Below are 27,259 nucleotides of genomic sequence, written 5' to 3' on the forward strand. Positions count from 1 at the left end.
TCCATCTCTGCTGGGGGCCTCGGGCCCCTCCTGAGGGCCGCATGTCCCCACCTCCCTGGGTAGATGCGCTCTGGCCCTGGGGCTGAAGTCCAAGCCCATGTTTGACTTGAGGACCCAGGGGATGTGTGACCTCGTCCCCCCTCCAGCCGATTCCACTCTTGTCGTCTGCGCTCAGATCTACAACCTTCCCACGATCATCCCTGCGGCTCAGGCCTCTCCCACCAAGAGGCCATCTTACCGCTCCTACCCAGGGCCTCCTCCAAGGGCCGCTGTCTCGCCTCGCCTGACGGCTGAAGTCCTTCTGCTGTGTTAGTTACATCACCAGAACAAATTAAAAATTTCAGAGAATCAAAAACAAAAAACCCAAAAACGAAACAACAACAACTGTCTTATGTAAAACGAACCCACCGTGAGGCAGCTCTGTAATTCACACGTAAGGCAAGTGACCTAGTCGGTTCCGCTGTCCTGGGCACACAGCAAGCGCCAAGCTCAGCTCCCACCATCCGTCTTTGCTTCAACATGTCTTTCAACACCCTCTCCTCCCTTTGTGCAGATTCTCTGTGTCCTCAGCTCTGCACTCCCTGTTCCCTTCCCTTAGATTCAGGATGGCCAAGTTCCCTCGGCCATGTGCCTCTATCAGAAGAAATTTCCCTACTCACCCTTCTTATTCAAAATTCTTGGTAGTAGGACCTCCCTGGTGGTCCAGTGGGTAAGACTCTGTGCTCCCAATGCAGGGGGTCCGGGTTCGATCTCTGGTCGGGGAACTAGATCCTGCATGCCGCAACTAAGTGTCCACACGCTGAAACTATCAGCGCTCGTGCCACAACTAAGGCCCAGCACGGCCAAAATAAAAATAGATAAGTAAAATATGCATATATATTAAAAAATTCATGGTGGCAAGATGGGGAAGATTATTGTACACACCTGAGTCTCAGAAGGAAACGGGCACCTCTTACTGCAGGTGACTACATCCTGTGATCACCCAGAAATCCACTGAGGAACCAGAAGGGCCTCTGGAGTTGCTCGGCATCAAGTAGCAGCTGTGTGAGTCCGAGGATGTTACTTGACCTCTCTGAGTCATAGTCTTCCCATCTGTAACATGTGGATAATAACACAGACCCTGCAGAGGTACTGAGAGAATTACCCATAATATATGCAGAGCAGCTGGTACAGTCAGCCAGCCCTCTGAATGGTAGCTATAGTTACTCCCCACCTCTGCAATGACGACCTTCAAGCAAGCAGGGTATTCGGCTGCCTGGAAACTACTTAGGGGCAGGGGATCCGCCGTGGCTGACACATGCCACTTCCCAGCCCGAGCTCCACTGCTGTCACGGACGTCTCGGTGGCCCATCCCAGCCAGACTAGGCACTCCCCTCATCTTCCTTGCACACTCAATCTTTAAAAAATTAGTGGGCTTCCCTGGTGGCGCAGTGGATGGGGGTCTGCCTGCCGATGCAGGGGACGCGGGTTCGTGCCCCGGTCCGGGAAGATCCCACATGCTGCGGAGCGGCTGGACCCGTGAGCCGTGGCCGCTGAGCCTGCGCGTCCGGAGCCTGTGCTCCACAACGGGAGAGGCCGCAGCAGTGAGAGGCCCGCGTACCGCAAAAAAAAATTAGTAAAATATGGGAATTCCTTGGTGGTCCAGTGGTTAGGACTCTGAGTTCTCACTGCCGAGGGCCCGGGTTCGATCCCTGGTTGGGGAACTAAGATCCCACAGGTCATGCGGTGTGGCCAAAAAAAAAAAAATTAGTAAAATTACACTGACCTAATTCTTCCCAAGTTCGTCCAAACGAAACATGTAAAACTCAGCCGAGCTGCTGTCCAGAGTCTGTTTCTGGCATCAACCCGCAAAGACCCCACGCCCAGCTTTTGAACTAAGGTGCGAGCCACAGACGCTGGGCTGGAGCTGGGGAAACAGCGACACTGTGTGGCCAGGAGGAAGGCGAGCCCAGCGCAGAGTGGGCGCTGGGGACCTGGCCCTGGCTCAGGGAGAGGAGAGGCCCTGACAGTCAGAAAATAGAAAGAGGAGGGAACACAGCACCTTACACGTGCGAGTGGACCCACTTCCTACTCAATGCTCCTCCCGTCCCCAGCCTCAGACTAGAAGGCAGGGCAGTGCACGCTCTCAGATCGGAAGGGACAAAAGCAGGCTGCCCGCAGGGCATTTGTAACGTTTCCAGTGTTTGCTGCCTTTGCTCCTGGGAGCCGAGGGAGATTTACAGAAACATCAGGCCATCTTCCTCCCTCTCAGATATTTCCTTTTGGTGAGGACTCAGACCTTGCAGAACTGAGGAAAGTGTGAAGGAAGCAGCTGGTGCTGTAGAGTTATTACTGTCAAAGGGAAGTATCTTTATTTTTTGTTGTTTAATTTCTTCTTCTTTAAAAAATTTTTTTGTCTTCTTTTTCAAAGGGCAGTATCTTTATAATTGTTTTTTGGTTTGTTTGGGGGGGGGGTTTGGCCACAAGGCATGCAGGATCTGATCCCCAACCAGGGCTCGAACCTTTGTCCCCTACATTGGCAGGCAGATTCTTAACCGCTGTGCCACCAGGAAAGCCCTCAGATCAATTTCTGTCACTTGGAACTTTTTTTTTTTTTTTTTGCGGTACGCGGGCCTCTCACTGTTGTGCCTCTCCCGATGCGGAGCACAGGCTCCGGACGTGCAGGCCCAGCGGCCACGGCTCACGGGTCCAGCTGCTCCGCGGCATATGGGATCTTCCCGGACCGGGGCACGAACCCGCGTCCCCTGCATCGGCAGGCGGACCCCCATCCACTGCGCCACCAGGGAAGCCCATCACTTGGAACTTTGAGAAAACAAACTACACTGTTCCCTCATCTGTTGAGTGAGAATCATCATTCCTCCAGCAATTATGTACGGAACCGTCTCTCTGCAAGGTACTATTTGAGATTCTGGGAGACACAGCTGGGAACAAAAGATATTTTTTTTAAAGTCCTTCCTTTATGAAACTTCCCTTCTACTAAAAAGGTCTCTGGAAAACCAGTAAATCTAAGGGAGATGACAACGTCAAATCAGAGACTAGCCAAAGGGCTGGTTGACCCAACAGACAGAGCACAGCCCCCAGTTCTAGAAAGCATGCTAGAGGGCCGGGCCCCTTGAAACAGTCACATCCCTTTTGGCTTTAAAATAAAATTGGTTTAAAGGATGCAGCTCTCTTTTTTATATATTTTTTAAAAGTATTTATTTATTTAGGCTGCACATATATATGGAATTTAAGAAAAAAAAAGTCATGAAGAACCTAGGGGTAAGACAGGAATAAAACCACAGACCTACTAGAGAATGGACTTGAGGATATGGGGAGGGGGAAGGGGAAGCTGTGACAAAGTGAGAGAGTGGCGTGGACATATATACACTACCAAACGTAAGGTAGATAGCTAGTGGGAAGCAGCCGCATGGCACAGGGAGATCAGCTCGGTGCTTTGTGACCACCTAGAGGGGTGGGATAGGGAGGGTGCGAGGGAGACGCAAGAGGGAGGAGATATGGGAACATATGTATATGTATAGCTGATTCACTTTGTTATAAAGCAGAAACTAACACACCATTGTAAAGCAATTATACTCCAATAAAGATGTAAAAAAAAAGTATTTATTTATTTAGGCTGCATCAGGTCTTCATTGCAGCACACAGGATCTTTCTTTTAGTTGCAGCACACAGGCTTCTTAGTTGTGGCATGTGGGATCTAGTTCCCTGACCAGGGATCGAACCTGGGCCCTGTGCCTTGGGAAAGCAGAGTCTTACCCACTGTGCCACCAGGGAAGCCCCTAGAGAGGGCCACTTTCTACAGTTGCCTTTTCTTTTGCATCTTGGAGCAGCTGCTGCAGCCCCTTCTGATGCTTGCTGACGGGGCCCACACTCGGGCCCGTTTGCTGACGGGGCCCACACTCGGGCCAGCTCGCTCTGTACTGCAGTTTCCTATCTGCTTTGGCCGTGGAAGCTTTAAGCCTATTTCCAATTATCCTGGGGAGCAGTAGAAATACACGTAAGTGACAAGTTAAATTTGCAGATCATTTAAAAACCTAATCTCAGCCACCTCTTCTCCCACTCTGTTATTTATGAAAACTACTCAGGAAGCCCCCGTTAACTGATTTGGTTCTATCTTCTGTTGCCGCCTCGGGCAGAGCTGCAAATGGACAGAGTGAAGAGCAAAGGGCAGGCGGCAGGGGAGGAAGCAGAGCGTGGACAATCTACGTGAAAATCCACTGTGTGAAGGCTCTTCCAAGCACCGAACATCTGACCTCATACCTGGGCCAAACCTTCTTACTTAGGGGCAAATTACCTGGCATTCTTATGTAAAATCAGGAATTAAAGCACCTTTCCTTATTGTTTGGGTATAACTACAGTGCAGATTCTTACATAACAAAGGACTCACAATAATACTTAGCAACCACGGCTGGGGGGGGGGGTCCTTCTCAGCCCCCCAGGCTTCTTCCAGAGACGTGAAGCTTGTCCTCCCAACCAGAGGGCAGGGGTTTCCAATAACGACAGACAATCCATGTTCTGCAGCGTCTCAGCCAGAAGTGGTGACAGTTACTTTTATTTATTTTTTTTACATATTCCATGTCTCCAGTGCCTCTCTAACTCCCCTCCAAAGTTAATGAAAGCGTTCATTCCTGTGTACATGGTGGGCATGGGCGTGTACAAGCGCACGCACACGCACACATACCCCATGCACGCGCACGCACACACTGAGGTCCCAAAATACATGGGACCAGGGTCAGTGGGGGTCTGGCAATGCATCAGAGCCTGTTTTAAGATGGAAATGAGGACTTTTCCCACCTTCTTGGGACAGTGCGGCTCTCCTCCCAAGAAATGGGCTTCTTTCTTGATAAATCACTGGATCTGTAAGATCGTTGTCTCGTGGAGAAATTTCAACCACAGACGTCTTGTTATGGGCCCAGAGCTCCAAGGATAACAAAGCTTAAATAAATATATATATATATATATTTTTTGGCCACGCAGCATACAAGATCCCAGTTCCCCGACCAGGGATTGAACCCATGCCCGCTACGGTGGAAGTGCAGCGTCCTAACCACTGGACCACCAGGGAAGTCCCTAAAGTAATAATGATTTAAGGGAAGAAGCAGGGCAGAATTTCAGAGGAAATAACCAACTTGGGGATTTAATACAAGTAGCAAGTTTTGTTTCTCAGCTCGAAGGATGGAGCGTGGATGACAACGAAATGTGTTCTCCAAAGTAGGGCTTCGAATTCAGGTCCTGAGACTCTGGTCACAAAGCCTTTGTGAGTGGAGGGCTGGCCTCCTCTTGACCCCAGCTGTGGCTGTCTTCCCACCCTCCCATCTACTTTTAGTGGAGGCAGTCGGGCCTGCCTTTCTCTGAATTTCATCTTGAAGACAATGTGAATGCCCGCAGACAGAGCTAAGTAAATAACACCTTATTATATTCATAGTGGATCTGTAGGCTTCCCCCAGTCCCGGGTGGAAGATCCCAGGGCAGATCGGTTCTTTCCCCTCGCATCAAAAAGGCTCCCTGGGGAATTCCCCGGCAGTCCAGTGGTTAGGATTTGGTGCTTTCACTGCCATGGCCCGGGTTCAACCCCTGGTCAGGGAACTAAGATCCCACAAGCTGCTGTGACACTGCCAAAAAAAAAAAAAAAAAGAAATAAAGAAAGGCTCCCTGGGACGGCTGCTTGGTCCAGGCATCTCATTAATTCAATTAGGCTACAGGTTAATACCTTTCAGGTGCCAGGGAATTCTGCACGGTGTTGCCAAGAGCACCAGGTTGGGAATTAGGGCCCCGCTGCCTGTCTCCCCGTGGGTCCTGGGCTAGCTCTCAACGCCTGTAGGTCCAGCAGAGTCTCTGCACCACCAGCGCAGGTTCCCTCAGGTCCTTGATGAGGGTGTGGACAGTGGTCCTAGCTCCACCCACCCCAGATCAAGTGAATAAACATTTCTGCCATTGCAGGTCTAGGACGCCGCATTCTCACAGCACACTAAGGTTTAGGACCTGCTCATGGTTTGGAGGTCCTCATCTGGACACACAGGAGCTGGGGGTCTGACTGCCACACTCTCTGCTCAAACAGTCTACGGTTCTGAGCAGAAGCTTTTTTTTTTTTTTGCTTTTTTTTTGCTTTGCCGCACAAGCTTGTGGGATCTTAGTTCCCCGACCAGAGATCGAACCCTGGCCCCTGGCAGTGGAAGTGCAGCGTCCTAACCACTGGACGGCCGGGGAGGTCCCCAGAAGCTCAGTCGTCTAGGGCAGGCTCCACATTCTCCACCCACTTCCCACTGTCTCACTGGCCACGCCACAGGCAGCTGCGAATTCACCAGGATCCCACAAGCGTGTGACAATAAGTCTAACTTCATCCCAACCCGTTTTGAAAACTAAATAATCCCGAGACCTGGTTGTCAGCGGCTGCAACAACCACGTGGGTGTTTGAACATACAATCTGCTCCGCAGTTGGAAGGAAAACAGTGGGTATTCGCCCATTCCCGGGCCAGGACTCTGCAGGAATAAGCTCGGCGTGACAGGGGTGAGCCATCTCCCTTTGTGAACATGGGGCCACTTTTGGGGATTGTGGGCAAGTCACTCCCAACCAACTTTCTGAAGTGTCTGAGGATGAACTGGGTCTCAGCTCTTAAACACTTTGAGCACCTGATACAAGGTCACTCTCGGGGTCTGCGGACCCGTGATGTAGGCAAGGGCAATGAAGCCAGCCAGTGTTTCAAAACCCTGACGGTCACAGTTGATTTGGGTGACTCGTTGGTTTATTTGGTTAAATGCCAGCGATTGAAGCCAAGGACACGCTTTTGATCTTTTGTAGGCCAGGTGGTTTAAACACTTTCTCTCATGGACCATTCCTCTTGAAAATGTCGACCAATCTGAGTAACTGCGCGAGGAACAGTTGCAGGGAACACAGCCCCACGTCGGACGTTCCTCGGTGTCGGGTCAGGAGGTTCTTCTTTAGGTACTAAAGACACAGCAGGATATGGGACCCTGGACACCCTCGGGCAGAATCTCTTTTACACTGTTCTGCAGCATCATTTGCTCATTATAACCAAGTTAATCCCGTAATCCCATCACTTCCCCGGAAACAAACTTTTCTTACATAAAACTGGTGTCTTTTGTGGCTTCTGGCTCGCTCTACAGCCTGTCTCAGTGTCTCTCCCAGAAACCCCCGCCTTTTCTAGGGTGCCTGAGCTCTGCCTTATTCTCTCCTGTCCCAAAACTGAAGTTCTGGCCCCAAAACCGCACATGGCAACACGGAGGAGCCAGCAGAGGGCATCCCCAACGCCTGTGGTCACCAAGAGCCCAGGAAGACTGGTGGGAGGTACAATGCGGAAGATGGGAAGAGGAGGTAAATGTGAGGTTTAACCCTAACTCTCTGAATTCTGTTCAGAGCAGAGATGTTAACGGCCATCATTTAACTCTGTGTTGCCCTTGCGGAGAAGGCGTGCACGCACGTGTCACCTTATGAATTCTCATGATGTCCCCCTGTCCCTGCAACACCAGACTAGGGCTCTGAAACGTCTCCATTCTCTCGCCCTCTTCCGTGCGTGCACCGTGTAGCAGGGTTCCAAGGATCAGATCGAAAATAAAAGCACCCATGAAACATAACCGTGTGTCCAAGTAAGGAAAGAGACACTTCAGTGGAGGGTGTTTAATGTCAGAGGGAAACTACATCTGGGGCACAGGTGAAGAGCCCGCAACAGGCCGGCCAAGCATGGCCGCACCTGCCCCAGCTTCCCGCAACGGGGAGGGCCGGCAGAAGCATCGGAGCGTCCGCTCCCTGCGCGGGAGCACGGTGCCACCCGCCCTCGCCAGTCACCACCTGGCTTTCTGCAGCTCGGGCACAGAGTCCATGTCTTTCCTGACACATCAGGTCAAACGACCCCTCCCTCCTGGTGCAGGTGCCAGTGAATCGCAGAGGAAAAGTAATTCTCGCTGGAAAGGCAGGCCCCGGAATCTGGGGAGGAGCTGTCCCTCTGTGGTCCCCAGAGACGGCGTGGGGCCTGTCCTCTTTCCTGTAACTGTGGATTCTGCAAGTACGCACACAGACGAAAGTGCAAGGAGGCACTGGGCCTCTCACGGAACCAGTCGGTGTTCTGGACGAGACCCAGAAGATTCCAGGCGTGAGGCTGGGTTCCCGTCACTCCACGGGGCCGCCTGGCCCAGAGGCCAGGGTCGCAGGGCAGTCACCCACCCAGCAAAGACTCCAGACATCACCAAGTTCCCCCTCCAAGCACCACCTCTGTCCTCAAGGCCGCGGTGGGTAGACAGGGAACATTCCCAAGTCCCTACCTCCTGAGAGCCCCCACCAGAGGCGGGGACAGAGCCCTTTTCCCACCCACTGGGATCAGAGAACCAGCAAAATCCAACCCTCCAAGATTTCCAGCGTCTCTTAAATAGGCTTTTCCTTCCGTTTTCTTCCTTCAATTATTTACCATCCATCCTTTTCTTTATACAAATATAAAATAGATTTATATAGATTTATATCCTATAGACTGTGCAGCAGCGCGGAGGAGCACAGGAGAGCGGCCCTGTCTACTTGCAGACGAACTGGTCCACGACCTGCGTGCACTTCTTGCAGCGGACGAAGCAGCACCAGTGGAACTTGCAGTGGCAGCGCTCGGTCTGCACGCTCTTGAACTGGTCGTAGCCGCGGCCGCAGCACATGAGCGCGCAGCCGTCCAGGCCCTCGGACGTCTTGTTGCACAGGCGGCCCTGCGTGCCCAGCGAGCCCGTGCTCTGGTCGCGCAGGCAGTAGTCCGGGCTGGGGTCCACGTAGACCAGGTCCTCGGGGGTGGGCTGCTTGAAGCGGCTGTTGACCAGCTCCAGCTTGCCCCGGCGGGTGATGCGCATGGCAGCCGCGCTATCGTACTTCTCCTTCAGCTGGTCCCCCACCTTGCGGAACTCCGCCAGCTGCAGCCAGCAGGTCTTGAGGCTGCAGGACCCCGAGACGCCGTGGCATTTGCAGGCCACGTCTGCCGTCTTATACACAGCCTGCGGGGAGAGGGGCAGGAGAGAGAAGGGGGTGAGAAGGAACATCCCTGATGGAAGATGCCCAGAGGCTGGCTAGGGCGAGTGCAGGAGAGGGCCGGCAGGGTGCGCGTGCGGAGGGCCGCCTTTGAAAGTGGATAAAAGCAACAGCACACAGAAAACTTCTGGGGAGGCGACGGCCGTGTCTGAGCCACTGCCAGGGTGGTCCACGTGCCCTTTTTGTTACCCATTTATTATCACCTGAAATTGTCACAAGAAATGTGTCATCGTTACCAGCAGGAAAAAAAAAAAAAAAAGGCTATTTCTATCTTGATCAAAGTCTCAAACAAATAAAAACCAACAACATGAGTCTAGCTTTTACACGATGTGGAGCCCAGTCCAGAAAAAAGAATCAGCCGCACCGGGAGCCTGTAACAGAGACCGCTGGCACGGCCCTGGCTCGCCGAAAGCTATCCACAATCTTGTCAAGTCCCCTAAGAATTCAACGGTCCCTTTTTCTACGTTAACAGTTGGTCACTAGCTCTACAGAGTCATCGGAGCCTCACCATAAACCAGCACGTTGTGACAAGACACCCCCTGGGAGTGGCTGTGATGCAGGGGAGGGGCAGCCCCTCTGCGATGGGAGAGCAGACCGGTGGGTCCATCTTAGGGCGGATGTCTTGGAAAATAAATCCACCCAGAAGTCACTGAACCACAAAAATGGGAGGGGACCTGAACGTGGGCTACCCCAAATCCAAATGGAAAAGCAAGAGCAGACCAGAAAGCTGCTTACAAAGTGCCTTTCAGCGAAAGCATACGGATGCATTGTGTCAACTAGCCCTGGCAGCCGGCCCAGAAGTGCAGATGGCAGGATAAAGATGCAGGTCCGCTGCCCAACATTTTCTTCTGCCACAGCTATTGTCACCGACGCAGGCAGGACTCATTTGTCAAGGGTTTCTCTCGGCTTTCTTTTCAAGAGTCCCCAGATTGTGTCTTTATTCAGCACTGCGGCTGGGACCGCTGCAGGTGCAAGAGACAGCTTCAGCTGCATCAGCTCATATCACTCCTGTCCAAACTCTTCCTGATTTTTTTCTGGTACAGAACTATTCCCACTATTTTCGGGTGGAGAAGCTGTCGCTCTACATGAGGCTCAATAAACTGTGCAAGGGCCACCCAGGAAGGGCTGCTCACCAAACTTGGGGCTTAAAAACGGATTAGGGTGGAGAAGTCAGGCAGGCCCCTCCCCAAGGTTAAAGGCACCAGCACTTGGCTGGCAGCTCCAGGCCAAAGGCAGAAAGGAACTGACACCCCATTCCGACAGGGACTTCAAAGACGGGGCCCGCAATCGTCCTCTGGCGCAAATCCCCCGGGTCTGAGCTGGAGCCTGACATTCCTTGGAAATGGTCCTCGGTTTAGAGAGGGATGTCAGGCAGCTGGTGCTGTTAGAAGAAGGAGGAAACATTAAGGGCCTAAAACTGTGTACCCGACACTGAGTGACTGGGGGTGAGGGGTGGATAAGCATCTCCACGGGGAGATTTGGGAGGGACAGGAATTTTAGTAAAACAAATCCGGAAGGGAGAGCGTCACTGACCCTCACTATTTAGACGTCCATTCTACCTTCTTCTAGGAAGGAAGACACCGTAGAGACGGTTATGTTTGTATTTTAAATATTTTACTGTTGCTAATATATAGATGCTCCTCTTGCAAGAGAAGGAGGTTGGTGATTTTGGCCCTTGCTGCGAACTGAAAAAGCAAGAGAATGTTTTAAAATTTTCTCTTAGGTCGACATCTCGCCCCCTGGCAGAGCCCCTTGCCTCTCTTCCGCATCTAACGGTGTGATGGAGCTCGGTCACTGGCAGGAACGTCACAAGGACGAGGCAGCTTTCATCTGGAAAATGCTCAGAGGCCCTTGAGTGACGAGGCAGTATCAACCCACCGCCCCTGGCTTCAGTATTGTAAAACAGGGTCCCTAGAGGCTCTCAAAGGCCAAGAGAAACTTCTTGCAAAGTATGCCCGAGATTTCCTCTGTGGTCAAGACGCCAGACCCTAGATACCCCACCCTTCAAGAGGATCTGGTTGTAAAGTACCGGTCTGGGGCATTTTCCATGCCGGCCACCTTCCTTCCTGAGGAAGGTTCTGTGTAGGTGTCAGGAGGCGGGAGGCGATCGATGGCGACGGCTGCTCCTTGGAGGGGGGATGAGACACAGAGAGGGACAGAGACTCCCCACCTGGAGCAGATGGACGCCGGGGAGAGATAAAGGGCTGTGCAGAGGTGAGGAGACTGCAGGGGGCAGACAGACGAAGCCGGGGAGGGGGTAGGACAGGCCGACGGAAGGCGCAGCCGAGATAAGGGCTGGAAAAAGCAAACAAACAATTAAGGGTGAAGAAATGAGGAGCCAGCAGAAGTGGGGCCGGATGAGGACGAGCGGCTGGGCACCTCCGCATCTGCCCTGGGGCCCCAGGCACGGCTCCGAGCAGAGGCAGGAAAGCCTTCCTGAATTTGACCTCTTGCTAGGAGGCCACGGGGACTTTTCCCTGCACTGTCACGTGCAGAGGTCCCAGGGCAGCCCGCTCCTCAGGAGCTGGAGTCAGCAAAGTCTAACACCTCAGGCACGTCCGCAGGTCTCCACCGCGCTTCAGACGCAGAGACTGCCAGCCACGGGGGATGGGAAAGATTGTGGGAGTACGTGGTGTTTGAACTGGGACCTCGAAAAATGGGTAGAATTGGGGCATTCAGGAGATAAAGTGAAGACCCTAACCTTTTTTTTTTTAAATCAGTCTCTCACGGTTAGACTCCCAAAGACTGGCAAACAGAGAGGAAGTCGTGGGAGACTGAGGCAGCTCCACAGATGCCCTCAGAGCAGAAGAGTTCTGGTCTCTCCGCCCGGATTTATAGCACAATAGCCACGGATCAGAGCGACGGCCCGAACTCCCGACACGCCCCAGCTGAACACCCATATCTGGCTGAACAAAACCAGCCTCTGGACGTGGGCTCTGCACGGAAGATGCTGGGCAACGACCAATTCTAATTTTGACCTGATGTCACGCTAGTGATGGTGCTAGGTTTACACATGGGTACCATGTTCTGCCAGCACCACAGGATGCTGAGTCATAGAAAAGGCATTTCCAATCCCCTTTGTTTGATATGTGCTCCTATGAAACGAGTTAATTTTTTAAGAAATAAATATATTAACACTTTTTAGAAGTCTATCCATATCCTGTTACTGAGTCACCAATGAACCAACATTAAATTCCTGAATTTACTTCTCCAGAAACTGCTGTTCCTGTTTTGTCGTTGGCTCATTGGCCTCACTAAGTACCTTGCTGGGCCCCGAGCCCGGGCTTGACGCAGACCTGAGTGTGGACAGCTCTCCCAGAGAGAGGTCTGTGTGGTTTCCTGAGAGGTCCGTGGCCCCGGCCCTTCGCCAGGAGGGCCTCCCGCCACCCAGCACTCGGGCCTCAGACCTCTGTCCAGGGAGATCTGGACGCACATCCAGGGTGGACGCCTGAAGAGTGGAAGACAGCTTCCGGCTGAGCGAGGCCTCCCGTCGGTAGCAGAGGCAGACCCCGTCGGGGCAGACCCTGCTCAGGAGACAGGAGCAGGCCACGTGCTCAGACACGGGGGCTTCCCGAGCAGGTGCCGGCAGATGAGCCCCGAACTCTCCAGCACCCGTGCAGGAAGCCCAGAGCCCTGGCCCAGGTGTGCTCTGCACAAACAATAAGCCCAGCTCTCCCCAAACCTACATTTTAGTCTCCACTGAAATGGAGGCTCAGAAGACCCTCGCCTCTTACATGAGATTGATGAGGCTGGGCCTTCAAAGGATGGGTGCCTTCCACAGTTCCACTTAAGTTAAAGCACCCAAGTGTGTTTGCCATCAGTACTGAAGTGTGCTTTTGGACTGGGATATGCATGACGGCAGCCCTGAAAAGTCAGCTCTGCTTTACCTGAGCCTCTAACAAACCAGAAACCCTAGACGAGGTCTGATGGCCTAAACTTCCAATCATCCTAGCTGTTCACACGACACAGGAGGGGCGGTCAGTCAAGACGAGAGGTGTCTGGGGTTCTGGTGGTGAGACTGCATCTAAGTCCTACAGGCACGGGTGTCCTGTGGAGAAACAGATAAGGCTAAACGAGTGGCAACTGCGTGTGTCTTGTGGGAAATGGAGCCTTTGGAAGTCAAGGATGAGTTCCACAGTGTGGGAATCTAGGTCAGCCTCGTAAGAATCTCTGTGGTCAGACTCAACCCCTTCCTGGACCAGCTGCCGTCGCACAGCAGAGCCCAGGAACAGCCGATGGTCTAGTTGTCTGCGGGGGTGGGGTCCTTCATCTGGGTGTGTGTGGGGGCGGGGCCCTCCGTCCAGGTGTGTGTGGCAGGGTCCCCTGTCCAGGTGTGTGTGTGTGGGGCCCTCCGTCCAGGTGTGTGTGTGGGTGGGGCCCCCGTCCAGGTGTGTGTATGGCAGGGCCCCCTGTCCAGGTGTGTGTGTGGGCGGGGCTCCCTGTCCAGGTGTGTGTGGGCAGGGCCCCCTGTCCAGGTGTGTGTGGTTGGGGCCCTCCATCCAGGTGTGTGTGGCAGGGTCCCCTGTCCAGGTGTGTGTGTGGGGGGCCCTCCGTCCAGGTGTGTGTGTGGGCGGGGCCCCCTGTCCAGGTGTGTGTGTGGCAGGGCCCCCGTCCAGGTGTGTGTGTGGGCGAGGCCCCCTGTCCAGGTGTGTGTGTGGGCGGGGCCCCCTGTCCAGGTGTGTGTGGGCGGGGCCCCCTGTCCAGGTGTGTGTGGTTGGGGCCCTCCGTCCACGTGTGTGTGTGGCAGGGCCCCCTGTCCAGGTGTGCATGTGGGTGGGGCCCCCTGTCCAGGTGTGTGTGTGGGCGAGGCCCCCTGTCCAGGTGTGTGTGGTTGGGGCCCTCCGTCCACGTGTGTGTGTGGCAGGGTCCCCTGTCCAGGTGTGTGTGGGGGGGGCCCTCCGTCCAGGTGTGTGTGTGGGCGGGGCCCCCTGTCCAGGTGTGTGTATGGCAGGGCCCCCTGTCCAGGTGTGTGTGTGGGCGGGGCCCCCTGTCCAGGTGTGTGTGTGGGCGGGGCCCCCTGTCCAGGTGTGTGTGGGCGGGGCCCCCTGTCCAGGTGTGTGTGGTTGGGGCCCTCCGTCCACGTGTGTGTGTGGCAGGGCCCCCTGTCCAGGTGTGCATGTGGGTGGGGCCCCCTGTCCAGGTGTGTGTGTGGGCGGGGCCCGCCGCCCAGGTGCGCGTGGGGCGGGGTCGCTTACCCTCCGGCCGGCCTCGTTGTTCTGCAGGTTCATGAGCACGCGGCCCTGCTCCTCCGAGCCCTTGGCGAAGTTCTTCTCGCGCTCGCGGGCGTCCACGAACTCCTTGGCGAAGCGGTAGCCGTAGTCCACGTTGTCGCCGCAGCCGCCCCACAGCCAGTCCCGGGGCAGGTCCTTGGGCCGCGCGGCCCGGCTGCAGCCGCACGTGGACAGCTCCCCCTCGCGGCAGGCACGGCTGATGGCGTTGACCACCCCGGCCGCGCTCACGGCGTAGGTGAAGGCCGTCTCCCGGCTCCCTGCGGGTGGACAGGAGACGGGTGAGGCCCCCGCCCCCTGCCGCCCCGCCAGCCCGCACCCCGGGAGGGGGCACCTCTCCCTGCCGAGGCCCCCGGGGTTAGAAAGCGCCCTGGACCAGGAACCGAAGTTGACTCGTCTGCCCGTGAGCCCCTTCAGCCCCGGCCTGCACCTCATCCCTTCCGGAGAGGTCGCCCCGGCTGTGCCTTCCTAGGAGCCCGGCCCGAGTGGACGGGAGGGGGGCCATGGAGGCACTGGTGGACCAGGTGGGACAGTCGGAACGAGACTGGGCACAAATCATGGGACCCACAGTGCAGCTCTATCCTGGCAAACACCTCTCCTTCACAGGTCTGTTTCTCCCCCTCCACGAGTCACACATCTGTCTTTTTACGCCTGCATTATCTAGCTGGACAGCAGCCGAGACCACGAGTAGAAATGAACTAGGATGACAGAATCCAGAATCCTCTGAGCCGTTTCCCTCTGTCCCCCGAGGTCCACACTGCCTCCCACCCCGACAGCACTGGGGGACCACCTCCACGGTCACTCAGCACGGTCTTTCCAAACGTCCAGATCATTTCCCGTAAAAAATCCAAACTGTGCGGGCTTCCCTGGTGGCGCAGTGGTTGAGAATCTGCCTTCCGATGCAGGGGACACGGGTTTGAGCTCTGGTCTGGGAGGATCCCACATGCCGCAGAGCAGCTGGGCCTGTGAGCCACAACTGCTGAGCCTGCGCGTCTGGAGCCTGTGCTCCGCAACAAGAGAGGCTGCGATAGTGAGAGGCCTGTGCACCGCGATGAAGAGTGGCTCCCACTTGCCGCAACTAGAGAAAGCCCTCGCACAGAAACGGAGACCCAATACAGCAAAATAAATTAATTAATTAATAAAAACTCCTATCCCCAACATCTTTAAAAAAAAAAAAAAATCCAGGGCTTCCCTGGTGGCGCAGTGGTTGGGAGTCCGCCTGCCGATGCAGGGGACACGGGTTTGTGCCCCGGTCCGGGAGGATCCCACATGCCGCGGAGCGTCTGGGCCCGTGAGCTGTGGCCGCTGAGCCTGCGCGTCCGGAGCCTGTGCTCCGCAACGGGAGAGGCCACAACAGTGAGAGGCCCGCATACAGCAAACAAAAAAATGCTGAATTGTACCACACATGAATTACATTCAGTAAAGCTGTTATGAGAAACGATAAATAATACTCGTGTGGACTCAGGTATGGAGGGAGGGGAGGCATTCTTAGCAGGGAACTGAGATTCAGTCGTGATCTCAGCGATTAAACCAGGCAGGATCTTCTGCTCCCCACGCGCCCCCTCTTCTGAGCCTCCAAGGTCAGGGGTAGCCGTCCCACGATCCTGTCTTGGCAGGTGGTGAGGAAGGCAGTCGGCAGTCACTGCACCTGGCCCTACTTCTGGATGGTCTAGGCACAACACAGTGAAGTTTGCAACCAGAACAGACAGGGCAAGTCAGTTTTTCTCCAGTAACCAGGGGTCAGGAGAAGCACCAGGGAAAACCAGGTGACGTGGGAAGCCACACTCATGATTCAGCCCTCGGGACTGATGTGTGAGCCAGTGTGAACCACAGCCAGAGACAGGATCTGTGGGTCTAGGGAGTTAGACTATGCGAGCTCCCAGGACGGTAAGATGGCCAAGGGGTCTTAGGGAGGAGGGACTGGGCACCTCTTTGAAGGAGTCATGCCTGAGAAGTCTCCCTAAAACAGTTCCTCAACTCCCAACCTGGCATCCAGGGACAAGGAGGAGAGTCTGAAGCCGGGCCCAGATCTACACTCCATCCGCTGTGAGCATCGCTTTTACAACACGCCTTGGAGAATCGGGTTAGGTTCCCAAGGCCACCCACTCCATCTTTTTAAAATGACTCTAATCACCAGAATGTTCTTTCTCTGAGCAAGCTGAAAGATGCCTCCCTATAACTTCCCTTTTCTGGAGCTAATCCCTCTTCCATTTGACAGCCCTTCAGGATTTGAAAACAACGAATATGCCTTTTATGTTTTCTCTTTTCCAAGCTACATATGTCTGATTCCTTCCACCACCGTTCTTTAGCAAACACGCTTTGCAGAGCTGAGTCACCCCTCTCAGAATTGCCTTTTAAAATAACGTTCCTGCAGCTGAGCGTAATCCTGCAGACGTCAGGGCTCTGAGGGTCCAGCCCACCATGTAGTTGGATCCCGGTCTGTCCCGGTGAATCCCCTCGGGATCCCCCGTGGTCACTCTGTCTCCTTTGGTTGGGGGCATCATTCGGCCCTGAGCGCAGGCAGCTCTGCCTTCCTGGGGCAGCACGTGGGCCTCAGGGAAGCCTAAGGACAGACTTCGTGCTGCTCTCAGCAGCAGAGAACCGGGGGCGTCTCTATATGTGAAACAATACAGAGAGGATAAAGGCTGAGAAACCAGCAGCCAGGGAGCTCCTGAGAGGTCGCGAATCTTCCCGGGACACAGAGACAGCAGGACAACATCAGGTCCTCTGTTCCACAGCTGCCCAGCTACCCGCAGGAGCCTCCCGCCTCCGTGGCCTCCCTGGCCTCCAGGCAAGGGGCCTGGTGCCCTCCAGGCTGCTCTGCTGCCCTCTGGTGGTGGACGCTTGCAGTGGCTCAGAGGAAGGCGTCTCAGAAGCCACCCGCCAGACACAGGGAGAGGACTCGCCAGAGTGCCTGGGCCCAGCGGGAGGCGGGAGCACAGCTTCCCAGGCAGCAGAAGCCTGCAGGGAAGCTGCAAAAGGGGACGGTGAGAATAACGCAAACAGAGGGCTTCCATTTGTAGCAGAGTAGGGCAGAGACTGGTAGCGTCTGCTTTCACTGGTCACTCCACCACGCAGACCTGCACCCCACGTAGTTTCTGTTCCCGACACGCCTCCTTCCCTAAAGCAAAGCCCCACTTTCGGGCCTTCACGCGACAAAATTACGTGAAAAGGATCTGGCCAACGTCAGGCATTCACTAGGTCCCAAAGAAATATTAGTTCCCTGACAGTGATGAGGGGATGCCTCTCTCTACACCTGGGCCATCCTAGTTTCCTCACCTGAAACCCAGCAGGCAGGGAGGAGAGTGGCTAACCAAGACTCTCACCGGGAAGAAGGGACAGGCACTAAGCGTATTTGATCAACTATGAATGAATCCCATTTGACCCCCAGGCCTATTGTTTCGGGAAAGTTGCCCAGCAGGACTGTTACAGGAACTCATGAGAATTCCTTTCAAGGGCCTTGAGTTGATGCTGAAGGAAGAAGAGAGAAGCAAGGTTCAAAGTGTAATCTCCCTGGACCTCACTTCTCAACGTGGGGCAGGGAGGGAGGGGAAGGGGGTCAGGAGAGGGAGGGGCCTTCGCAAAAGCGCAGAATCCCTAACTCCCCTGGTCCCGGCCTGCTGGAAACCGCAGCCTCAGGGAACTGCAGAATGTTGCCTTGGGGGGGGGGAAGCTGTTCGGGGAGAGTGTGAGCCGGGACATGGTGCTCTAACACCTTCCTTTTATGGCCCTGGGGATAAGAACCAGTAGAATAGGGCCGGATTTCTCAATTTCTTGCCAGGGAGGGGAGGATTGCATTTCAAAAGGACCTAAAACAATTAGACCCCAGATCACACCTCCATCTAAGCAATAGGGCAGCCGAAGAATCCTCGGCCAGGCGTGGGAGAGGGGACGGGACGGGAATCCAGGCGGGGCGGCCCTCTCCTCCTCCTCCTTCAGTCTGCCCCTCCCCGCCCTCACTTTCACACACATCCCCTTTCAAATGAAAAAGCCGGGACTGGATCTGGGTCGGCTTAATGACAGCCATCGCCAATTTGTCCCAAAGTTTCTCTCTCTCTCAGAGTCCAAGTGGAAGAGGCAAAACTCTCCAGACACTCAGCTCTCTGCCCACAGCTCTCGAGGAGGCCCTGGAGCTGAGACAGGGGTCAGTCGTGGGGGGCGGGCTTCCCGATCCGCTCTAACTCAGCTTAGACCCCCGCCCCCTGCCCAGAGGGAGCGCCTCTAGGCTCCCTGCTCGGGGCAGGGCGGGGAAACAGAGGGCCAGCTGACCCCGGGGGCTGGGCGCCGGCACGCCACCCGAGACCACCCCCTAGCACGCCTGGCTCCCAGGCCGGGAAGCACGGCTGCTCCAGCCCCACGCCCCGCTCACCGATCTGCATGACTCTCCCGAAGACGGAGGCGTCGTCCACGGTGCTGCAGTTCCACCGCCGCTGCCGGAACTGGTGCTGGCACTCCCTGATGCCCGTCCTGGCCCCCTCGCCTATGTAGGCCATATGCTCCTGGTACAGCTGGCACAGCTTCCGCTGGCCGGCGGAGAGCCCGGGGAGCTGGCTGCACACGGGCTGCGCCCCGATGATGAACACCTCAGGCCTCTGCACCGGGTTCATAGCCAAAGACCTGCAGCGAGAGGGCCGGGAGTGAGCGCGGCCCCGGGGCAGCAGCAGGCCTCGCACCTGACCCCCTCCCAGGGGAGGCCCTGAGCCAGGGGCTTGGGAAGGAAAGTCACCCAAAACCGAGTTCCTGCCTTCAAAGGGAAACTGAGGCACGAACGCAGGCGACGTGTGAGACGTCGAATGCCCGAGACCACCTTGGGCGTCTGGATCCACAGTGACCAGACAGGGAGGAGTGCTCCGAGCTGGGAGAGGGCTTCGGGGGGACGACCGGAGTGGCCGCCGGGTGGGCGTGCTGTGCGTGAGGCCGCTTCTCTGCAGGAGGCGCGGCCAGGCCACTGTGGCCCAAGTGCAGGATGTGTGCGGAAAGCAGCCCATTCCTTTCAAGAGAACTCCCCTTAGGCCTTTAAAATCGAAACAATTTACATACATGGCCATATCTTCTAAAAGTCTGCACTTCCTTCTCTGCCACACGGCCCCTGACCCTGCCCTGTAGGGCTCTCCCGCTCATCTAGCAGATATAATAAGGTGCTAAGTCAGAGGGGAAGGCTGTGGTTTTGCCATCTGAGCAAAAATGAGAGCAGAGCACAGACCATGCCAAACAGGGGACGGGGGGCATGCCTGCCATTCCCCTGTCCACCTGGCAGTGACAGTAATCTTAACAACACAAAAGGAAGCCACACATGCTCCTGCAAAGCCCTCATCAGGTCTTCAGACTTAGAAACTGGGACTCCTACTCTCCTTGCCCTCACCAGCAGGAAAGAAAAATCAATATTCGTATTGATCCGAGAGCAACGAAAGAGCTGTTTCTAACAACCCATGGAGACGGAGGAGGTCCAGGGAAAGGGGACTGTGGACAGGATCACAGAAAAAGCCAAATGAACTAATCCTTTCTCCTCAGGGAGCCTTTACATAACGCTGGGGGCTCGAGAGAGAAAGAGCTGTGCCCGTTCTCCTGGGGTTGCTGAAAAGGGAACGGCCCCTTCGCCCCTCTTCTATGGCCCAGGGGGCCAGGCTGGGAGGGCTGCAGCCCGCACTCACCACCAGGAGCTGGCCGCGGCCCGAAGCGGGGCCCAGCAGGCGAACAGCGCAGCGGCAGCAGCGAGCAGGGCAGGCGGGCTGGGCATGGTCCGCCCGCGCCCCCCGCAGGGCCCGGGGAAGACCCCGGGGGCCGACGGCTTCCGAGACGGGCTCCCTGGAGAGAAAAGGCCAAAGGGAGCAGTCAGTGTGCGATGCAGACCAGGGGCACCGGGAGGGCCTGCTTCCCTGGGAAGGTGCATCTCTCCCCAGCCTGCCGTCCCACCCTCCCCTTCTCACCCTGGGGGTCGCTCCAGCCTGGGGAGCCCTGCTCGGGACCTGCTGCTTAAGGAAACAGGGGACTGAGAGACCAGGAAAGGGAGGAAAGCAAGGCATTTCCAGCGCAGAGCCGCTCCGGGCGGCATTTAGGGAGATGCTGCGGCTGCTACTATGCAGGCCTGCCCTCCTTCCAGAACGTCCAAGGAGACAGGACCATCCCATCGGCTCCTCCCAGGGGTGTCTCTGTTGCGTGCAGCTAAAAACACCTGGCGAGTTGGTTACCTACAGCCAAGCAGGAGCCTTCGTTCTCAGTCTGCACCCTTCTCCCGCTAAACGCGGTTTCCAAACCCCAGCCCGAGCCCACCGGGACAGACAGTAGGAGAAGGGAGGGACTTTTCACTTTCTCCAGCCAACTCCCCTGGGAAATGTAAAAGCTGCCACCAGGCTGCGCCAGCGGTGGCCCCTCGGTGGCCCATGCCTCCTCTGTGCCCTCCAGGAGGGAGGGGTTTGCCACCCTCGCATCAGACTGCCTGCTCCCGGAGAACAGCTTTCCCAGAGCCCCTGGAGACAGACGGACCCTGGAGCAAGCCTCTGGCAACGCAACCCCACCTCTTCTCCTCGCTGAGCCCCCATCCAGGGCGTGACCACACCCCCAGGGCCCCTCGGCACCCCACCTCAACGAAACCCCCGCCCCCACACTCCGAGACCACCCCCATCTCACCGAGCAGCACAGGGCCCCCCGGCTCTCCGGGAGGGGCTCTGGGTCATCAGCCTGGGAGATATCTCTGTCCCGGGGCCACCAGGAGAGGAAGGTGGCCGAGCAGGGCCCGGGGGAGCTGGGGCATAGCTGTCCCCACCCCCTCCGGGCTTTTCTTCGGGAGGTCTCCGTCGGGGCGGGGGCACCCGCGGGCAGGTGTGTCGGGCTGGTGGGGGGCAGATCAAAGCCCCTTTGTCATGCAGAGCCAGCTCGGAAATGATCCGGCCTGGCGGCCGCCGGCAGCGCCCCACACCCTGCTTTCCTAACAGACCTCGCCTCCTCTGAAGAGGCCCTCCCCCCATAAAACCTCCCCGTCCCCCAGGGCAGGAGGTCTGTGAATGCACCGACAGGGCCCAGAGATGGAGCAGAGATAGGGCTGGCACCAGAAGCTAATGGCTTTATGGAGGGGAGGGGACCAGGGCCAGAGTGGGAGGACAGGAGAGAAGCTTCAAAGAGTTTGCTTGTGCAAACACCCTCCACCCCACTATCAGCCCTTCTTGGGGGCTGGAGGGCCGGGGCCGCTCCCCCTGGTCCTCTCCCTCCCCACACCCGCTCCCGCCGGCCCATCCCCACCACCAGGGAGCTGAGTTCTCTCTCCCAGCTGGTGCCCCTTCTCATCCCCAGGTCCCTCTCTCTCATTTCTGTGCCACCCTCGCATCAGGCTCCCGTGAAACCTCTCCTGCAAGTCCCAGGTTCACCGGAGGCCACGCTAGGCCCATTTCCGAGGACAGGAGTCGGTCAGAGCGGCTCTGACGGCCCAGCTCCAGCAAAGGCGCTAAGGCCAAACTTCCCCGAGCCGCACATCCGCCCTCGTCAACATCGCCCGAGGCGGGAATCACTCGGGCGGCTGTTCCTCCCACCCCGTGCTTTCCAGCGAACTCTCGGCTCGTTAAAAAATATATGTTTTAAAAACTTAGAAAAGGAAAACAGAAGACCCTAGCACGTGTGGTGGCTTCTTTCTCTGCTTTCCAGATGTCCGGCACCTGAAATTGAACACTTGTCCCCAAAACGCACACACAGCAGCCCTCAGGACCCGCTCTCTCCCACGCACAGACGTGACCCCCCCAGCGACTGGCCTCATTGGCATGGGCAGAATGGAAACGTCTTGCCCCACCCGGCTGGGGAGGAAGGAGGCTGTGAGGCCCACGGTTTGGCCGAACGAGAGAGCGGACAGGGCAGGATTAAGCAGAGGGGGTCCAGGGTCTCTCTCTTCGGGGCCAGGGGAGGATGCCACATTCTCAGTCAGGACCCCTCCTGAGGGTCAGAACGAGCTGGTCAGACATCTACTCTGCCCGCCTGCCGCATGATTTCATTCATTCAAAACAGTCGTTCGCCACATGCATCTTGGGGGCCTGGTTATGTGCTAGAGACACAGCCATGAACAAATGAGTACGTAATATGTCAGGCCCAGTGAGCCGCGAGGAAACATCAAGGGGGGACAAGGGTCCAGAGTGAGGGCGATGGTTCACCCTGCGTAGGGTCCTTGGGGGGAGCATCCCCCAAACCACTGAGTGGCCAGGTGGGGTGTAGCCCTGCTGTACTCGGGCCCCTCTGCACACGTCCAGGGTCCTTACTGAGACCACTTTACTGTCACAGCCAAAGGGGTGCATATTTGAATTGGGACTTTTCCAGCCACAAGTTTTCTTTCCCTAAGAGGCCGTGTCCACCCCGAGCAGCTGGGAGACCCAGAGAGGGGCTTGGGGGCTGGGGCCGACGCAGCAGCTCCGCCCTTGAAGGGGCGTCTCCTTGCTGTCCACACACAAGAGCAGTGATGCCACAGAAAACCCCACCCGTGGGACAAGCGCCCGCCAAGGTCACTGGCTGTTCACAAAACCACCCCTGCCTGCTCAGGACTGGCCTCCCCCAGAGCCCGAGGACTCAAGCAGCTTAGGTGTCCCCTAGGAAGTGATGTCACCTCCCACACCTGCCCCCTGGCCCCAGATGGGCCCCCCACCCCACCCCGGAAACCTACCCAGAAAGAAAAACCTGCAGGGACCTTTTCCAGGTCGCCACTGGCTACTTCTTACTCCGCGACCCAGCGAGGAGCCTTGTAATTCAAAGGTCATTTGCAATTTTGTTAACAGTCCTGGCACAGCAGGTAGACAAACTCGGTCCCTGTGTGAACTCCTGGTGCTGTCCAAGTGCTGCCCTTGGTCCTAGGAGTTCTGCGGGGGGGGGGGGGGGGGGGGGGCGGGTACCAGAGCTGCAGGCCTGTGCCTTCCCTCCCCTCCCCGCTACCCCCCGGCCAACCTGGCCACTCCATTTCCACCTCTGCAGAGAAAGGCTCCTCATGGACCGCAGGACACCCGACGACACCTCCTGCAATGCAGGTGCCGTCATCCCCCTTCCCCGCTTTCCAGGAAGTGCTCTCTGCTGTCTAACCCAGGGGACTCCAACACCAGCTTTCCTGCAGCACTGACTGTGCATCATAATGTTTCCCTGGTTGAAAATTCACGGTGGTTACCAGCCCTTGAGCCCCCGAAACTTCCCAACCTGGCCTCATTCTACCCCCCAACCCTTTGCCTGAAGTTCCCGCCACGGGGTCCCTATTCCAGCCTCCTGCTCTGAGAACAAGCCCTGCTTCCCCACCCAAGACCTCATCTTAATCCTCTGCCTCTCCAGCAATCAAACCTCAAACGACTCTCAAGTCCACCACCAAGGTTCACTTCCTCCGTAAAGCTGCCTTTGGTTAATCCAGTGCCAGGAGGCTCTTTCCACTGACCCGGCGTTTCCTCAGCCCCTGGAGGATGGTGTCCAGCCTGCACCGCCAAGCCTGCACGCGCTGCCTTGGAACTGTGTGTGTTCCTACTCCTCCGGTAGGCCCAGCGTTTGCTGAAGGTAGGACGTGCCCCCCTCCTTCTCCTGGGTGCCCCATCCTGCCTGCTGTACGTACACCTGTCAATAAACAGTTCCTGATGGACGGCCAGGGACAATACCTAATACTAGTGAGCATTTATTAAACACCTTCTACATGCACTGAGCCAAATGTTTGACAGCCGTTTTCCTCATTTAACCGTCACTAAAATGCTATGGTACAGGCTATTTTTATCCTCACTTTGAGCAGGGAAACCACAGGGAACCAAGGCGTGGAGGGGCCCAGGAACTCGGTCCTACAGCGATTGAATGGGAGACCCTGGCTTGGAATCGAGACCTTTCCCCTCTTCCCCAAACACAGGTTGAACACATCACGTACCACCTCCGGAGCAAAGGCCTTCTCTACTCTGCCTCCCTGCTTTTCACCACTGCCCTCTCACCAAGAGGAAGATTGTCCGAGGGCAACATCCTGATTTGTAGGAAGTAGCCCCAAAAGCAGCGTTTATAAAATACAGGCTGATTACAAAGTGACTAGTAGAAACACACACACACACACACACTCACACACGCAGCCTTGTGGGGGAAAAAAGCAGACTTGCCCCCCAAACAGAACGATACATGGATTGAGAACAGGTTGTTTAAAGCTGGAGAAATTAAAGTAGAATAATAGGATTTTTTTCACTTTTATTTGAAGGATAGTTGATGTATAAGAAATAGAATGATGGTTTTAAAGAGCTGGTGTTTATGTTGAGATGGGCGGTCCCAGCTAGGCTGAGACGAGTGTCGGAGACAGACCCTGTGAGGGGCGAGGGGCGCAGAGGCAAGGAGCAACGTGCTTACGCGAAGAAATGCAAGACTTGGGGAGAAAGCGGAAAGAAGTTTCGGATGGCTCGCAACAGGGATGCTGACCAAGGGACTGTGTCTTCGGGAGGAGAAGACCCTACACTGATGGTGGAAAACTGCAGTGCCTTCCAACGAATACGGCTGCCAAGGAGCTCTTTCCATTTTATTTATTTATTTTTAATTAATTAATGTTTTTTGGCCGGCCCACACGGCATGTGGGATCTCAGTTCCCCGACCAGGGATCAAACCCGTGCCCCCTGCAGTGGAAGCGTGGAGTCTTAACCACTGGACCGCCAGGGGAGTCCCAAAGGAGCTCTTTTTAAAACTCAAAATTGACCAGAGACTTCTCTGCTTTTTAAAGAAAGGTTCCCCGTCTCCTAAAGGATGAAGTCGGAGCTCCTCAACACATACGCGAGGCCTTTCAAGAGCCCCCCCCCGGGCCGGGCCTCCCACCCTCTCCTGGTTTCCACTCTGCTGGAGGAACCCCCAGCTGTCTGAGGCCTGCCTCCGCCCGTCCCCACGGTTTCTCCCTTTGCACTTGGCTGACCTCGGGACCCGCTTCTCCTCTGTCTGTGCAGGGCAGGCTCCTCTGTCCTTGAGGTCACATCTTCAACTGACCGCCCGCTCCAGAGAAGGGCCCTCCGTCCTCCTCCCCAGCTTCCTGTGAGTGTCTGCAGCAGCTCTGAACGTAACACACAAGAAGCTGGCGTGCTCATCTGTTTACTCGTGGTTTTGTGTCTTTGCTCTGGAAACGATCCTGTTCACCATCTCCTCCCCGTCATTAGGACAGAACCCCACTGAAAGGAAAGAAAAGCCTTCGTTTGCTCTCAAGGAAACAGGAGGCGGGACACCAAGGCCTCCGCACGCTGCAGCCCACGGACCAGCGAGAAGCTGCTTCGCTCCTTATCCTCTTGTTTGGGAACCACCGTCGGCTGCAGATGGAGATTTCAGAGACGCCAGCCACGTCTCTACCTTCTCCTCAGACTCGAGCACCATCCAGCGTCTGGAAGTGTGTAGGGAGCTGCTTCCCCAAGGCGCTGTGGTCCAGCAGGGACGACAAACCTACTTGAAAGGCAGGACGGATCAGCCCAAGGACGACCACGCCAGGATGTAGAGCTGGAGAGGGACAGAGCAAGGACGGCACCTAGCAACGCGCTTTGGTCGAAAAGAAAACTTCAAGTTGCTTTTGGAAGGGTCCGAGAGATATCGCAATAAAGAAGGAGTGCGATAATTTCCAAGGTACTCAGAACAATTCTTGTTTGTTAAAGTTACGAGTCCCTCTGAAATCTGATATTGAATCCCCACTGAGCATCTAACATCCGTGGTCCAGGGAAACTCCCATGATCACACGCTTCTAGTTTCTTAGGGGGGTCAGTCACCTTTTGACCATGAAATGATGGTTGAGTAAGTCTTCTTAGAGAGCTAAGAAGTACAGACATGAAGATACTGATTGGCTACACCTCTTCCTTGCAATCCTGGCTGCTCTCTGTCCTCCAATTCTCCTCCCGGATCCAGGCCAGAAATCTTGGTGTCCTTCACGACCCCTCCCTCACCCATACCCTCCACGTCAAAGCAATTGTCAAGGCCTCTTGACTGTGGCTCCCTAATACTTTAAAAATGTATTCCTGACTCTCCATTGCTACTGCCACACTCTGAGCTACTACAAGCGCCTGCTAACGGCCCTCTTCCCTCCAAAAGATTGTGTCTTATACCCCATCTCATCTATTGAATGATTGAATGAATTCCTTCCGCACGCAGTCCTCCAACTTCCAAGGTAACAGCCGCTACCAGTTTCTCGAAATATGGTCCCCCAACTAACAGCATGAGCAACGCCTGAAAACCGATTAGGTACAGAGGTTCTCAAGCTCCAGCTAGACCTACTGAATCTGAAGCTCTGAGGGTGGTGCCTAGCGATCCGTTTCAACAAGCCATCTGGTGGTTCTGATGCCCAAGAAAATGTGAGAACCACTGTCATAGAACCGTTCATAGGAATATGCAACGAATTAAAGCATGGAGTCTTTCAGATTACATATATATGGATGGATGGATGGATGGATTTTAATGGCAAATTTCTACATGAAATGCCTGGAACCAGTGGCTCCTCCCCTAGGGGCTAAAGATATCTGGAGACCACACAACCACAGAACACGCAGACCAAGCACTGTCTCCAACCTGAGTAAATATGTCCACGTACTTCCGCTCTGACAGTCTACGTATATGTACACCCTTGTAATGGATAAAATACTTATCCACTTAAAAGTGCTACTGATGACGCCAGTATATTACAATTCAAGGAATATATTAAAGCCATTGAATTATACACTTTAAATGGTGAATTATATGGTACGTGAGTTATAGCTCAATAAAGCTGTGACATTTTAAAAACATGTTCCTGAAGACACAGCAGTTCCACTCTCCTGGAGGAATCTGCCCACGCGCACACCAGAACATGTGTCAAGACTAGAACAGCCTCAAACTGGAAATAACACGCATGTCCGTTACAGTTTATTACAAGGTACTGAGTAGAGCTTCCTGTGCTCTACAGTAAACCCTTGTTTATCTATTTTATATACGGTGGTGCACATCTGTTAATTCCATACTCCCAGTCTGTCCCTCCCCACCACCTTTCCCCTTTGGTAACCAGAAGTTTATTTTCTAAGTTGGTGCGTCTGTTTCCGTTTTGTAAATAAGTTCATTT

At 55.5% G+C, this 27,259-nt stretch overlaps 1 protein-coding gene across 1 annotated transcript in view; it reads right to left on the reverse strand.

Annotated features, from left to right (window-relative positions):
* Nucleotides 1–4,539: 4,539 nt before the first annotated feature.
* WNT5B (Wnt family member 5B) overlaps nt 4,540–27,259 on the reverse strand; it is a 94,514-nt gene continuing 71,794 nt past the window's right edge. The window contains exons 2-5 of the mRNA XM_067756008.1: nt 19,893–20,046; nt 18,611–18,858; nt 14,209–14,501; nt 4,540–8,979 (exon numbers count right to left, since the gene is read on the reverse strand). Of these exons, the coding sequence (XP_067612109.1) occupies nt 8,521–8,979; nt 14,209–14,501; nt 18,611–18,858; nt 19,893–19,978 (1,086 nt within the window). The 5' untranslated portion in view covers nt 19,979–20,046 and the 3' untranslated portion in view covers nt 4,540–8,520. The remainder of the gene's footprint in view (nt 8,980–14,208; nt 14,502–18,610; nt 18,859–19,892; nt 20,047–27,259) is intronic.

Source organism: Pseudorca crassidens, chromosome 11 (assembly GCF_039906515.1).
Source record: "Pseudorca crassidens isolate mPseCra1 chromosome 11, mPseCra1.hap1, whole genome shotgun sequence".
NCBI classification, from domain to species: Eukaryota; Metazoa; Chordata; class Mammalia; order Artiodactyla; family Delphinidae; genus Pseudorca; species Pseudorca crassidens.